The sequence below is a fragment of the Hyaena hyaena genome, unplaced genomic scaffold (assembly GCF_003009895.1).
Source record: "Hyaena hyaena isolate Hyena2069 unplaced genomic scaffold, ASM300989v1 scaffold_1196, whole genome shotgun sequence".
In the NCBI taxonomy this organism is placed as follows: domain Eukaryota; kingdom Metazoa; phylum Chordata; class Mammalia; order Carnivora; family Hyaenidae; genus Hyaena; species Hyaena hyaena.
The window spans coordinates 147,027-161,002 of record NW_024081830.1 but is presented as its reverse complement, the minus strand read 5'-3'; the positions used below and the strand labels follow the sequence as shown (position 1 = coordinate 161,002).

Here is a 13,976-nt window from a genome sequence, read left to right as displayed (position 1 = left end):
ACAGATATTTGGAAGTCGAGCACCATGCGCCGCACTCCAGGCTAAGTTCTAGAAGGACAAAGATGAATGGGACATCCCGGGGGCCCAGAGGAGCAGGGGCCGGTGTGACACGCGCCTCATCGGATATGTGCCTGGTCTGATACTTTCTATCTGGCGTTGCTTCTCCTGACCTCACTTGGGAGTTTACAGAATTCAGGCAGAGAAACCCTGGGTAGAAAGGTCCTTTTCAAAAAAAGATAAAAACTGAGACTAGAGACCAAGCAATCTGTTCTTGGTCCCTTACTCTGTAGACCAGTGGGTTTTTGCGTATCCCTCTGATTTCTTTCACTTCTGTTACCAGCCTGCAAGATGATGATAATCCTACCTTTCGTTTCCTCCCGAGGAGTGTTTTCATAATCGTTCCGGCGGACGTGTGTTCAGAGCGCGGGCGTCCTTTGCGAAATATGGTCCATCTTAGATTAGCCGCCTTCTACAAATGCAGCTTTCATCCCTAAAACCATTACTTCAATCCCTAAAAATCATCCCAATCTGTGATTTTAGTTATTAAAGCTTTAGGTATATCAGGTGAGGAAGCCATTTCTTCATTTCTAGTTTTGTCCCTTTTCCATGCGACAGAAATATTCATTGCTCCTGGTGGGATTTTGTCACTGCCGCAGTCATGCCTTATTCGGCTCTCTTTCCTGTATTTCTCTCTGTTCACAGTCGTGGTCTTTGCCATCCACAGACCTCTTTAAAACCCCCTGGCATCTCCTAACCTCCCTTTCTTTCAGTGTGTTCTGGGTGGCACGGAGCATGGAATGAGAATGCCAGCCAGCACAATGTATCCCTGGGCCCCCAGAATTCCATACAGTTAAGTCAAGAGAAAGGGAAAATGAAAATAGCTTTTCCCAGCTGGGGAAGACTCTGTGGGGAGGCAGCGTCGCCCTGAGGCGGGTCCCGTGCACATCTCCCTGGCCCTGTGGCCGCTGGCAGCCCGGTGTCCTGAGAGCAGGCTGTTGTGCCCAGTACAGGGTGCAGGTGACTGGTGACCTCTGGCTGGGCCGGTCCCCTGCCCGTGCTGCCCGCCACTCTGCACGGCTTATTTCCATCCCCAAGGGAACTCCCCTAGTTCAAATTGACAAAGAGAAAAGCCGGGGCCAGACTGGACTCTTGTGGAGAGAACCCAGCGAGAAGGGAGGAGCAGAGTCATTGTCTTGTTGGATTTCTTCGTGCAGGAATGGGGCTGTGTGCAATCGGAGGGCAGACCCGAAATGAGGCAAACTTCGTACACAGTTGCTGTCGCTTCCCCCAGCTTTTGCCTCCGTGGGTCCACTTGGCATCTGTCCCTTAACAGAGGGTCTCTTTCCTGCCTTGGTTGCAGGACCTTTGAATCCTTCCAAGGTTCAAAACTAAAACGACTGAGCTGTTGCCATTGTTACTAGCATCTATTTTGAGGGTATATTTGGTATCAGTGGAAGAATATAACCCCAAATGCCAGCCCATGGCTGAGCAAAATGGCTTTCTCAGCTCAAAAATGAGTGTGGACCTTTTGATCGGGGTAGTTCAGATCATTGCTTCCAATGCTGTAATTGGGGAGCTAGCTTAACCAACCTTAGTGAGAAAGACGGACAGACTCGGTGCTGGTATTCACACGCATGTGATAGCCGGGGCTTTATCCCTGAAAGATTTGGTGGAAGGCAAATGACATACGAGGGGAATTTGACTTCGTAACAGGATTGTCTTTGTAACATGACAGGTTTGTAGGATCGAAGGGTCCCGCTTTGCCACGTAACACTCCTTGTCTTCGTTTCGCATTACCACTTACCAGATGACTCCAGTCTCGCAGCCTCAGACGACCCAGAGTTATTACAGCACAGCTTCTGTTGTTTAGGAGTCTGGAGACAGTTTAACTGGATCCTCGATCCTGGTCTCACAAAGCTGTAATCTGGGGGTCAGCTGAGGCCGTGACCTCATCGGAGGGACAGGGTCCTCTTCTGAGCTCATTCCTGCCGTGGGCAGAATTCAGTGCGTGTGGTTGTGGGAATTCCATCCCAGCTCCCACAAGCCACGCTGTCCACGGCCAGCTCTCATCTTGGCTGCTTGTTTTCTTCCTGGAAACCAGCGAGAGAACCTCACTATTTTAAGGCTTTAACATCATCTCCCCGAACACAGGGCGATATCTTGTTATTGTCACGGCTGCTCTCCACGGGGAGGGCGTGGATGCCAGGCGGGGCTCTTAGGCCTTTCTAGAACTCTACCTTCCATGCCCTTCAGCTGAGCGCTTGGTCCAGACGTGTCTATTCACGTCCTATCCTTTTCCTCTTCCTTACGTTGACTTAATTGTGCCAGAAGAATATCATTCATTCATTCACGCCTTCATTCTACATTTATTCCCTCATGCTGTGTACCGAACAGTGTGCTATAAAACTTGGTAAAGTTACTGTCAGGATCATAACCACAGTTTTCTCAGTTGAAAGCAAGAGAACTTAGGAACACTCTGAATGATTTTCAGGCAATAATTTTAGCTTCTGTATGACCACATTTTGCTGGCGACAACATTAACAAGATAATCAGAGATCAGAAGAACATTTCACCCCGAGACAGGGATTCCATAAACTGAATCAGTAAAGCAGAGGATGACAGGAGGGTCTGGACCTTACTGTGCAGTAAAGTCTGGGCAGACTGGCCTGTATTTAGATTTGTGTATCTCATTGAGCCTTTCTCTCTGTCAGAAGCTGTCGTAGACCCTGGAATAACTAAGAGGGGGAAAAAAACCCACATACAAACGTGGGTCGCACCTTTAAGGAGCTCATAATCTCGTGGGACAAACCCATACTCGTTTACAAGTGAACGTAAAACTGCATGCTACACATGCACGTCTCCCGGCTGCACCCGAAGGGGCGGCGGAATGCGCTACAGGGCATCTCAGCTGGCGGGGCATTTGCCAAATAGCTTTTTCCCCCATTGATCAGAGTGAGACGTTGTGGTCCAACTCCGACAAGCAGTACTTACTGGAATGCTTCCCACATGAGAGGGCACTAGAATGAGTGACGTGCGGGTCCTGCCCTTGGGGACTGTGCTCTTGAGCCGGGGAGACATATGTAAACCCGGGGCAAACGCCGTAGGAGAGAAATACACAGGGTGGTGCGAAGACGCAAAGGAGCATGGGAGTCCCCAGGGTCTTCGGGGGAATGGAGAAGCAGATGATGTGGCTAAATGAGATTATGCAGAGCGTGTATAAGTACTGGGGGAAATGAGGCACGAGAGATAGGATAGTTCCACGGAAAAACCCTAAACAGTACCCATGAAGGCTTCAGAACATGTCCTGGTAAGCAGCCGAAACCGTCAAAGCTGTGTAAGGACCGAGAATAGTTATCGACAGCCTAAGTTCTCCAAGTGCACCGCGTGGATTCCAAGGGCTACCTTTGTAACTCTGTCCTCCCTGGGACTCCTGTCTGTAAACTGGGGACAGTCCTATACACAGGAATAAATAAGGGAAGAAGAAAACACGAAAACGTAGTATTGTGTCCAGAACGTAGTGTTCACACAATAACTCAGCTATAATATACTAAGGATCGCTATTTTATATGTTGCTCATTATTATTATTTTATTATTGTTATTGCTATTATTGGTGACATGATCAGTGGCTTCTTGAAACCCATTTCAAAAATAGAGTGACAATAGGCTGGAATGAAAGGGTTGGATTTGAAGGACTAGACCTGGCAGGACTTGCTTTCAGGCCCCTCATCTGACGAAGGTAAAACAGCAGGAAAGGCTGAGAGTCACTCCTAAGTTCTGGCAGCTCCGAGTACTCAGATGTTTTAATGAATGGATGAATACATTGACAAATACCGAAACACGTCTATGCAGGCACAGATAACGGAGAAAACGGAGCTGATGTGGGTATGATATGCTGCTGGTTTTGGAGACACAGAGTGTCCAGGGTATGCAGTGGTAGTTGGGCAGGGATTCTCAGGAGAGGCGGTGCGGCAGTAGGCAAAATATTTTTGCCGCCGTACGTCCGCCACGCCTGCACTTCTCACCCTTGCGTCACTATGATTCAAAAGTTTCCATTCCTAATGTGCCGCGTTTATCCAGTACTCTTAAATCAACCTCCACATTTCTTACATAAACAACCTAGATCCCCAACTCCCAAGGCTTTTGATTGGCTCAAAGTCACAAACGTTAACCTAGCAGGCTGATAACACTTCCAGCCGAAGCCAGGCGCGTAGCTCAAGTAAGCTTATCGTCAGAAGTATATTGTTTTCACCAGGCTTCTTGACATTCTGCAAAGTCCTGATCTTCGGATTCCCAAGGCCCTCAGCAGAGAGGGCCATGGAGAGAGGTGATAAGCGAGCCCATCAGAGTAGATGAGACCACCTAGGGAAGGTTGCATATCACGAGAAGGGAGTCGGGAACAGCTGTCTGTACCAGCCCCCACACCCACCGGCTCATTCCAGAGAGGCTTCCTTTGAGCTCATTTGGAAAACTCCCAAAAAATACAGTGTGATGCTAACACAGACGGTTGAATGAATGAACCAAGGTTCTCCCAATTAGGGGAGCCTTCAAATTCCATTCCCTAGGCCTGAGACAACTGTTTTCTTTAGGCAGAGAAGAAGCCAGAGGTTACCAAAAGCCTGGCCTGGAGCCCTTGTTAGCCACTTGGCTACCTTCCTCAAATTCCCAGCAGGCAAGGACTTTTAACAAATGCCTGTTTTTTGAGTTGGGCTTTTTTTAAATCCATTCTGCCCGATTTCTGATGTTGGGTGACCCAGAAACTCAGCGTGATTTGGGAAAGTGACTCGGGCTTGGCATAGTCTGGACAGATGTGGTTAATACCTATGGACAGATGGTGTTCATCCGGTAAAATCAGGCACTTTATTGTGTTAATTAATCCAAGCGGGACCCTGAAAATACAATATTAGCTGAATTTCCTGTCTAGCAAGGCGATCGGTGCTTTCTGTTGGGCTAAATCGGGAAGTCCTATATCCTGGCATAACCAAGGTTGTTCTGGAAACCTCTTCCATAAGGAAAAGCTTCTGATAAAAGCAAGAAAGGCAGAGTGCTAACAGAGCTCATTGAAAAATGGGGTCCCCACCGCCTGAAGGAGGGCCAACCAGCCTCTGCTATGAGCCTGGGCTCCCCAAACAGCTCCCCAGATGCCCATGGGCCATAGCTGTGAGGAGGCAGTAAAGTGATTCTCACTTTAAAGTAGTTCAATTAGCACTTTCTTCTGAAAGAGAGAAAAATGCTTTTGTTCAAAGGTGGTTCTCTTCCTTTCTGCAAACTGTGTCTTAAAAAGATGTCTGTGGGCTTTTGTTTTACCATTTAGCAGCTGTTGACTTCTCTCCTTCTGAGGGAGGTCAGGCAGTCCAGGGGGGTAGTCCAGGGGGGTGATTCTAGTTTCTTCCACACCCTCTTCCTCAGATGCCTTTACAAAATGTCGTATGCATTTACCTGGGAATGGAAGAAAGGGAAAACGATCACTTATTTTTAACTGGCGGTCACAGAGCCTCTGTGTGATTGCCAGGAGGCGATCCGTATGTAAGAAAGAGGGTTGGGTTGTATAGTGAGGCAGACCCGAATTAATAGAACACACCAGCTGAGTGAACTCTGGACTCAGAGTTACCAGCTCTTCACTGGTAAATGGAAGGAACTATACCTATCTTGTTAGACGTGCACAATGAGTAATTTGAGTCGATTGCTATGAGTGGGAAGGTCCGGTGCCTGGAGCCTGGTCCGAAGATCAGCATCACCTGGCATTGGCCACAGACACGGTGTGGAGCGCTTTCCGTGTACGGCTTCACGTTACCGTTTCTGTCACCGTGTGAGGCCAGTGTTACTCTTCACTCCCAGCTGAACAAACGGAGGCTTGGGGAGGCATCCCAGATCCCCGACTGGCATTCACTTGGTCCAGGATTCAAAACCACGGTGGCTGAGTTGTGAAACTCAATCCTCCTCACCACTCTGTGCAAATATTTGTGGCTGATTTTCTGCTCGATGCCTCCACGATGCACCATGAAGCATTTAACACTTTCGGCAATGGTCTTGGCATCCAGCCCCTTTGTGCAGATTTCCCCTAATTCCGCTTTTTGCTCAAAACTTTCCCTTTTCCCAGAAGTAGATCCTCGCCTCTCCCTTTTTATATGCATTCGGTGTGAACGTTTTTGGTCGTTTTTCCTTTCTCTTCATGAAGGCGGAAGAGACGGAATTTCAACAAGCAAGCAACGGAAATCCTGAATGAATATTTCTATTCCCATCTCAGCAACCCTTACCCCAGTGAGGAAGCCAAAGAGGAGTTAGCCAAGAAGTGTGGCATCACAGTGTCCCAGGTAAGGGGCCCTCGGAAGGCTCAGCTTCCAGCCTGGCTGTGGTCGACCCCCGTGGCAGGGTCTTGGAGGTGTGGCTTTACCAAGCTTTCATGCCTTGCTTGGCTTAGCATGCATTTGCTAAAGCCCTGTAAATGGTGAGGTAGACACCTGATGTGTTGAAATAGGAGAGTTCCAGGTAAGTACCTGAGCAAACTAGAGAGGACCCGTAAAACTGGAGTAGAATACAGTATAAAAAGAGCGGTGGGATTCTTCCTGTTCAAAGCTCCATCGCTTCAAAAATGGGCCAAGGTTCTACATATCCTGGGAGAGCCATCTGCATTTGTCACACTATTTACTCAAACACAGTCCATTCCTTAGCTCATCTTTCGCCCAGCCCGGGAAAGAGTCAGTGAATGGAACTTTCAGACGTCCTCTCTTGATGTGCTCATCTCCGTAACTGATGGGATGTAGGGGTTTTAACACGTCTCTCTGATGGCATTGGAATGGTTGCACAAAATGTCATTGAGTACCCCCTTCCCCCAAAGAGCAGTAACCGTAACAGGTGCCTGTTGACGTGGAAAGATACATGATAAAAATATTTTTATGGACCTGGTTGTTTTTCAGCAGTAGTATGGAGTAGAAAAGCAGGCAGTATCTCTGTGTACATATTTTTTGTCTACTCAGAGGATCCATCCAGAGCTTCTTATTTAATCTGAAGCTCAAATACCACCACCGGTCTCTAGGTGAGAATAGTAAGGATAATTCTGAAATGTATCAGAGAAAGTCCCTCTGAATTATGTCACAGGCAAGAGAACCAAATGTAGTGGCATTTCCATAAAAGGGGTAAGGGGAAGGGCGCCTGGGTGGCTCAGCTGGGTAAGTGTCCAGCTTAGGTCATGATCTCACGGTCCATGGGTTCGAGCCCCGTGTCAGGGTCTGTGCTGACCACTCACAGCCTGGAGCCTGCTACAGCTTCTGTGTCTCCCTCTCTCTCTGCCCCTCTCTGCTCACTCACTGTCTCTCAAAAAAGTAAATAAACGTTAAAAAAATTTTTTAAAGGGGTAGGGGAAAGAAAGCTACGAAACTTCACCTGGCATCCTGTATAAACGGAGCATTTGGACTTTCTTGAATTAAATCCTGGTTTCTGTTTCTCCCTGCGGAGTACTGATCCCATTATCCTCTGTTTAGCTAAGCAGAATGAACTCTAGTCAGAATCCAGAATTGCACACAGAGTACAGACAATGAGGAGATGGCCAGGGCCTCCCCCACAAGCTTTGGGGGGATTAGGCAGCAGCCTCAGAAACCCCAGTTCGTTTTCATCTCAGACCTTCCTTAGGTGCTTCGATCTGGGTGAAAGTTGCTCTGGTCTTAACCCTGAGCAAGCAGAACCCCAGAGGTCAAGTTCAGATGACCTGGTTTTGTCTAGGTCTCCAACTGTTCTTGTCCAACTTTAGATCCCTTGTCCATAAGAGAAGAGAAGGGATGTTTTTGATACTTGCTACCTGTTTCAAAGAAGGTTCCAGAGAGGAACCATATCACTGACAGTCAGGGAATTTGATACATGGAATCTTCTGCTTCTAAAGTAGAATTAAATCACTATATGGTCTGAATCCTAATTCTGGGATTCAGAATTCTAACTCCCTGTTGAAGATAGCGTGAACTCTCCAGGAGTTAGTTAGTCTGTATTAAATCTAGATCAGAGATGGAGTCCCGGCCCATTTGAGCAACCTTCACTAACTTCATTACGGAAACCCAAGGTGCAAATAATTTGTCCATTAAAATGAGTGTGTATATTGGGGCGCGTGGGTGGCTTAGTCGGTTAAGCGTCCGACTTTCGCTTAGGTCATGATCTTGCGGTTCGTGGGTTCGCGCCCCGCGTCGGGCTCTGTGCTGACTGCCAGCTCAGAGCCTGGAGCCTGTTTCAGTCTGTGACTCCCTCTCTCTCTGACCCTCCCCTGCTCACGCTGTCTCTCTCTCTCTCTCTCTCTCCTAGAAATAAATAAAACATTTTTAAAAAATGGGTGTGTATATATACAGTATCGCCTTTCCCTTTGCTTTGCCCACCCTAAGGTCATGCCGGTCTTCCTTCCCCATAAAGTGACACCATTCTTCCTTCCCCATCACATGATGCCCGCTCAACAACAATGAAGCTCTTCCACCATTGCCAAACAAGTCCCCATGCGACACAATATGATATGATATCAGAGCAAGAGCATTTGGTTAGGAGCATGTTTTTGTCAAGAATCAACTGTGAGATTTGGGGGAACTCCCTCTTTGGGATCTCAGTTGCCCTGTCTCCTAATCAGGGTTCATTGGACCATGTGATTTATTAAATTTCCCTTTAGTTCCCAAATCTAGGGGATGCAGATTTGGGGGGGGGGGTGTTGTAGCTATTTTGGGGCTGTATCTTTCTTGGGCTTTGTTTTGTTTTTTTGTGGTGGTGATTGTTGTTTTCTGTTGCTGTTGTCATTTTTTTGGTTATAGTTACCCCTCCATCTTGAAAGTCTCCTACCCTGGCTTCCTTGGCACTGTTCTCCCTGGAGTTTCCTCCTTCTGCTTGGGCCGCTTTTGCTTGGTCTTTTTAGAGGATCTTCTATCTCTGGTTACCCTAGAAATACCATTTTTTCATTCGCCCTCATCTGTGAATGAAATTCACAGGTCATGCCTACCCCTCGTTCTTGACCATTTTGTTTAGCCACAGATTCTTTGAAAATCTACTTATTGTTGATTCCTCCCATGATCCAAAACAAAATTGCTGGTGTACCCAAATTCAGCTATAGGCCATCCTCGCCTTTGATCCCTAAACAGCCCTTCCGGTATACCCAAGCTGTTGGCGTGTGGTCTGAAAGAAGACAGCACGTGGAGTGTTGCTCAAAATGTAAATCGTTAGATCTCACCCCAGTCGCGAGGTAGAGTCATGGCACGGGCGGGTCGGCATCTTGTAACGAGCACACTTTGACCTGGCAAAGTATTGTTCTACACACTTTATCTGAGTGATCTCCACTATGCTTCTAAGCTGAAAACATTAGCTTTATGTGGATATCCAGATGAAACTTCCGGAGCATGAAACTCCTGCATCTTACTTCCCACTGGACCCTGCCACGTCTGCCTGGGCTTTTCAAACTCAACAAGTTCAAAATGCAAGCGGACTCTCCCCCAGAGAACCGATTATTTTTTCTGTATTCTCTGTCTCACACTGTGTCTCTCATGTGTGCCTTGCACATAATAGGTCCTCCATGACTATGAACAGCAAGTTAATTAACAAAAGCTCTGTTATGTACATGGCTCAGGGCATCTGATATCGCCTGTGGGCCATGTAGGAAATTGGTGAGCTGACTAAGCATCTTGCCTGCCAGTCTGTCTGCTCTTCTCACTGAGAAAGGAATCACTGCACCATCACGTCCCTCTCGACCTTCTTCTCTTCCTTCTCCTTTTCTCTCATGTAGCTGATATAACTAGACCTCAGACATTTCTTCCTCAAGCGCTCCCAAACTGCCTTCATCTTTCCCCCTTTCTTCCAGCTCATCCAGCTACCTTAGAAAAATCTTCCTCTTTTTCGTCCCTCTCACCTGAAGAGTGAAAGTTACATCAAGGAAAGCATGAGTTTGGGAATGAAATTAGATACACTGTGGTCCTAAGATGGCCCCAGAGTGCCTTTCCTCTCTTAATGTGACTCTGTAGGCACCAGCATTGACAATCAAACAGTTTCTCATGGAATTTCTTTCTCTCCTTTACTAATATTGCAATGGGATGGTTTCATTTTGTTAACAAAGGCTTGGCATTTCTGCCATGGTGTAAGCCACCCAGACCTTTGAGGGCGAGCCTTATAGGAGTTCTAAGTTTTACTTCTACATTTAATTTTTTAAGTTTATTTATTTTGAGAGACAGAGAGAGCAAAGGAGGGGCAGAGAGACAGAGAGAGAGAGAAAGAGAGAGAGAGAATCCCAGGCAGGCTCCATGCTGTCAGTGTGGAGCCCTATGCCTGGCTTCAACTCATAAGCCATGAGATCATGACCTGAGCCAAAACCAAGAGTCAGACATTTAACTGACTGAGCCACCCAGGCGCCCCTAAGTTTTGCTAATGCATTTAAAAGATAAACATAGTTTTGCGAGAATTATTTTTATCTGCCAGTGTTGGGGATAAATATAAACTAGGTGAAAGCTGTGGTACCTGTGTGTTATCAATTTTGTCTTCCCTCATCAAATTCATTTAGTAACTTTATTTGCAAAAATGCAACATTTTAGTTTGAAGTCACATCTGGAAAATGGGGTATAAAACGTTCCTCACGAGGCAGGGACTTACGGGTAAAACTTGAATTTCACCACATCTCTGTGTCTCTGGCAGAGGTTGTAGTATAAAGGGAAAGGGGACATAAAATCAAGTCAGGACAGCTGTTGTGAGCCACATGAAGGAAATACATTAACAAATGAAAGTAAAAGAGGCTTACTTTGTGTATTGCCTTTAATATTTAAAGCCCAGAATTCAAAGGAATAATCTGTGGTCTGCTTCAGTTTTTTCCTGTGTAAGTAACACCAAGCTTTGCATAAAATAGTCAGTGAAATCGATCAGATTGAATTATGTTGAACCTAAGATCTGTAGTACACACAGCTAAGAATCTAGTCCATATTAGCATTATTTAACTTCTATACATTTGAAATTACTCCATCAGTGAGAGCACCTATATGTTGATAGAGATTTGTTTGAGTATTTATTTTTCTATTTCTTTCTTTTTAGGTTTATTTTTTTTTTTGAGAGGGGGAGGGGCGCAGAGAGAGAGAGAGAGAGAGAGAGAGAGAGAATCCCAAGCAGGTGCCACGCTGTCAGCACGTAGCCCAATGCAGGACTCGAACTCACGAACTGTGAGATCATGACCTCAGCTGAAACCCAAAGTTGGTAGCTTAACTGACTAAGCCGCCCAGGCACCCCATATATAGATATTTAAAATTCCGTGCCTCTTGATTGCTCAGTGTTAGCTTTGATAAGTAACGGGCATTTTTCCTGAATTGGTGTGTTTATTTTGGTGTCGTGTTCTTAAAAGGGAAGCAAATTTTAAAATGCTTGCGCTATGGGGTGTCTGGGTAGCTTAGTCGGTTAAGCGGCCGACTTTCGCTTAGGTCATGATCTCGCGGTTCGTGGGTTCGAGCCCCGCGTCAGGCTCTGTGCTGACAACTCTTGATGTTGTTAAATCCGAATAGGATCCGCCCACGTAGCCTGCCTCTCCTGCTGCCCTTCCTTTTCTCTGAGATGTTTGCACAGGATGGAATGTTAACTTTCTCCTCTTCTCTTAAACCGCTCTAGGTATCAAACTGGTTTGGAAATAAGCGAATCCGGTACAAGAAGAACATAGGTAAATTTCAAGAGGAAGCCAATATTTATGCTGCCAAAACAGCTGTCACTGCTACCAATGTGTCAGCCCATGGAAGCCAAGCTAACTCACCCTCGACTCCTAACTCAGCTGGTTAGTTTTTTCTTTGATTTGGGGGGATCATTTGTATACGTGCTTTTCCTATCGTGGGGTTTTCTTTTAAGCCTTTAGGTTTCTGATTGGTTCCTGTATATATTCGGTTGTCTTTTTTTGATGTTGATTACCATTTGGGTTTTTCCTTTCATTTCCAAAGAAAGAGTGCGTTTTACTCTTCATGAGACGGCCTTGCCTGGATGTTTGCGCTAAAGTGTCTGTTTACGTTGAACGGACCTACATTGGTTGGTTTGGATGAGAAGACCTTCACATTCTCCTTTCAAAGATGAACTCCATCTATTACTTAGAGATCGTCCCTTGGGGCTCTCGCATTTAGTCTGTTTCACATGACGTTTTTAACCTTGTCTCCTTGGCCGTGTCCATTACATAGTGTCTGGGGGACCTGCTAGCATACTCCCTGTGCAGGACTAGCCCTCATTACAGTGCTCTGCACACCAGACTGAGATCACCCCTATCCACTGTTTATAGCTGGTGTTCTTTACTATTTTACTTTGTTGGTTTCTTTATGCAGACTACAAAGAAAATTGCCAGTGATGAATTCAGATTATTCACATTCCAGTTTTCCTGGTATAATATCCGTCACATCCACCTGGTTTTACTTTAATGCATTCTATCACTAACTGCAGAATTTAGGGAAACATAATAGATTTTGGGGTTTGCCTTGTATCACCAATTCTGAATTTCCATATGTGGAAAAAAAACAGTCAATAATGCATAAAATCTAACCTTAGTGTTTGTATGCTATGGAAGGTGTGTTGGTCATTTTTTTTTTTTTTTTTTTTTGGTAATGGGAAGCCAGAAATACTTCCTTATTAAATAATTGTGGTCTCAGATTATGTGATGTTTGCCCCCATGATGAAACGTCTGCATTGATTTTGGTGGCTCAGTGCACATCTAAGAAAACTGATGCCTGCAACTTGAAGGCTCACAAATTTAAATGTGTTTGACCATAATACGATTAAAAATCGAATTTCTAACATTTCTCGGGAGGGTCTTTGACCCTGAAGCTTGTTTGTTCCCTGAAATAAATTCTTTTTCTACCTTATGGTGGATTGTTATTGGAAACGTGTAAGGCTCCACAGGCTACCGTCTTCCGTGAGCTTCTAGATGCACTAATTTGTTATCATAAGTCTCTCTAAGTCACTGGCTGTTCCATCATAGCCTTTTTTTTTTTTGTTTAAATGGATTCATGCATGAAGAGCGGCCTGAGCTTTGTAAGCACAGACATGGTAAGACAAGGTAGAATTCAGTCTAGTTTTATTTTTCCCAGCATGCCAGGTTGGGTAACCCTGAGGAGCGTATTGACTTTCTGAGGTTTGTGCGTGGGTGTTTCCTTCTTTCCTCATCATGGGATGATTGACAAAGGATCAAGGCTAAGAAGTTCACTAACCGGAGAGTTTCCTTCTCCCCCACCTGGTCCACTATTAAGCCTTTCAGACTCTGGCAACATGAGCTGAATCGCACTGCTCAGCAGACACGTTCATTTGCCTCTGGAAAAAGTGTGATACTGTCAACATTAGCAAAAACACACTCAACACTCCTGCGAAGGTTATCATAATGCAAAACAGATATCAAAATGACTTTTTCCTGTCCCCGATATATCTGCATTGCAGATGGTTGAACATGATTTATGACTAGTCCCTAGAAGGGCCCTGTGAACTCCCTTCATTATTAAAGCCGTAACTTTTTATTCTTTTCTAAAGCACTTAAAGAGAAAAGTAAGCATTTCAAGCCCCGCCCCCCCCAACTCTGTGTTTAAGAATTATGTTGCCTCTCTTGGAGTGTCAGTCAATGATTACAGTTTCCTCAGGAATTTTTCTGGTAGCTTCAACTTCTGTGACTATTCTAAGCACAAAGTAAATTATTATGGAAAATTTGAGCTAAGCCATCCAGTCATGCCTAAGTCGTTGGAAATAATATGCAGAGGAACCCCTTTGTAGTGCTTTTTTTTTTTTTTACGGCAGAGACAAAAGGAAATACTATTGTATATGTGCAATAGCACAGAATTTTCATTCATCAACATTTTAACACGAGAAGTTATACGTGGGCTTTTCTGCATTTTCCTTCACTCTTACCTCCACCCAGATCGGTGCACAGATAAAGTGAGAACTTTAAAATGTTTAGACTTTTCACCTAGGGTGTCGATAATGTCGTATACTCACCAGGTCTTTGGTAATTCCAAAGGATAAATGATCCTTGAAGTAG

General features: G+C 45.4%; 1 protein-coding gene across 3 annotated transcripts in view; it reads left to right on the top strand.

The window, feature by feature from the left end:
* PBX1 (PBX homeobox 1) overlaps nt 1-13,976 on the top strand; it is a 293,334-nt gene that overhangs the window by 246,488 nt on the left and 32,870 nt on the right. For all 3 annotated transcript variants that reach the window (XM_039222847.1, XM_039222846.1, XM_039222848.1), the window contains 2 exons: nt 6,177-6,312; nt 11,591-11,750. In XM_039222847.1, coding sequence (XP_039078778.1) covers nt 6,177-6,312; nt 11,591-11,750 — 296 coding nt within the window. The remainder of the gene's footprint in view (nt 1-6,176; nt 6,313-11,590; nt 11,751-13,976) is intronic.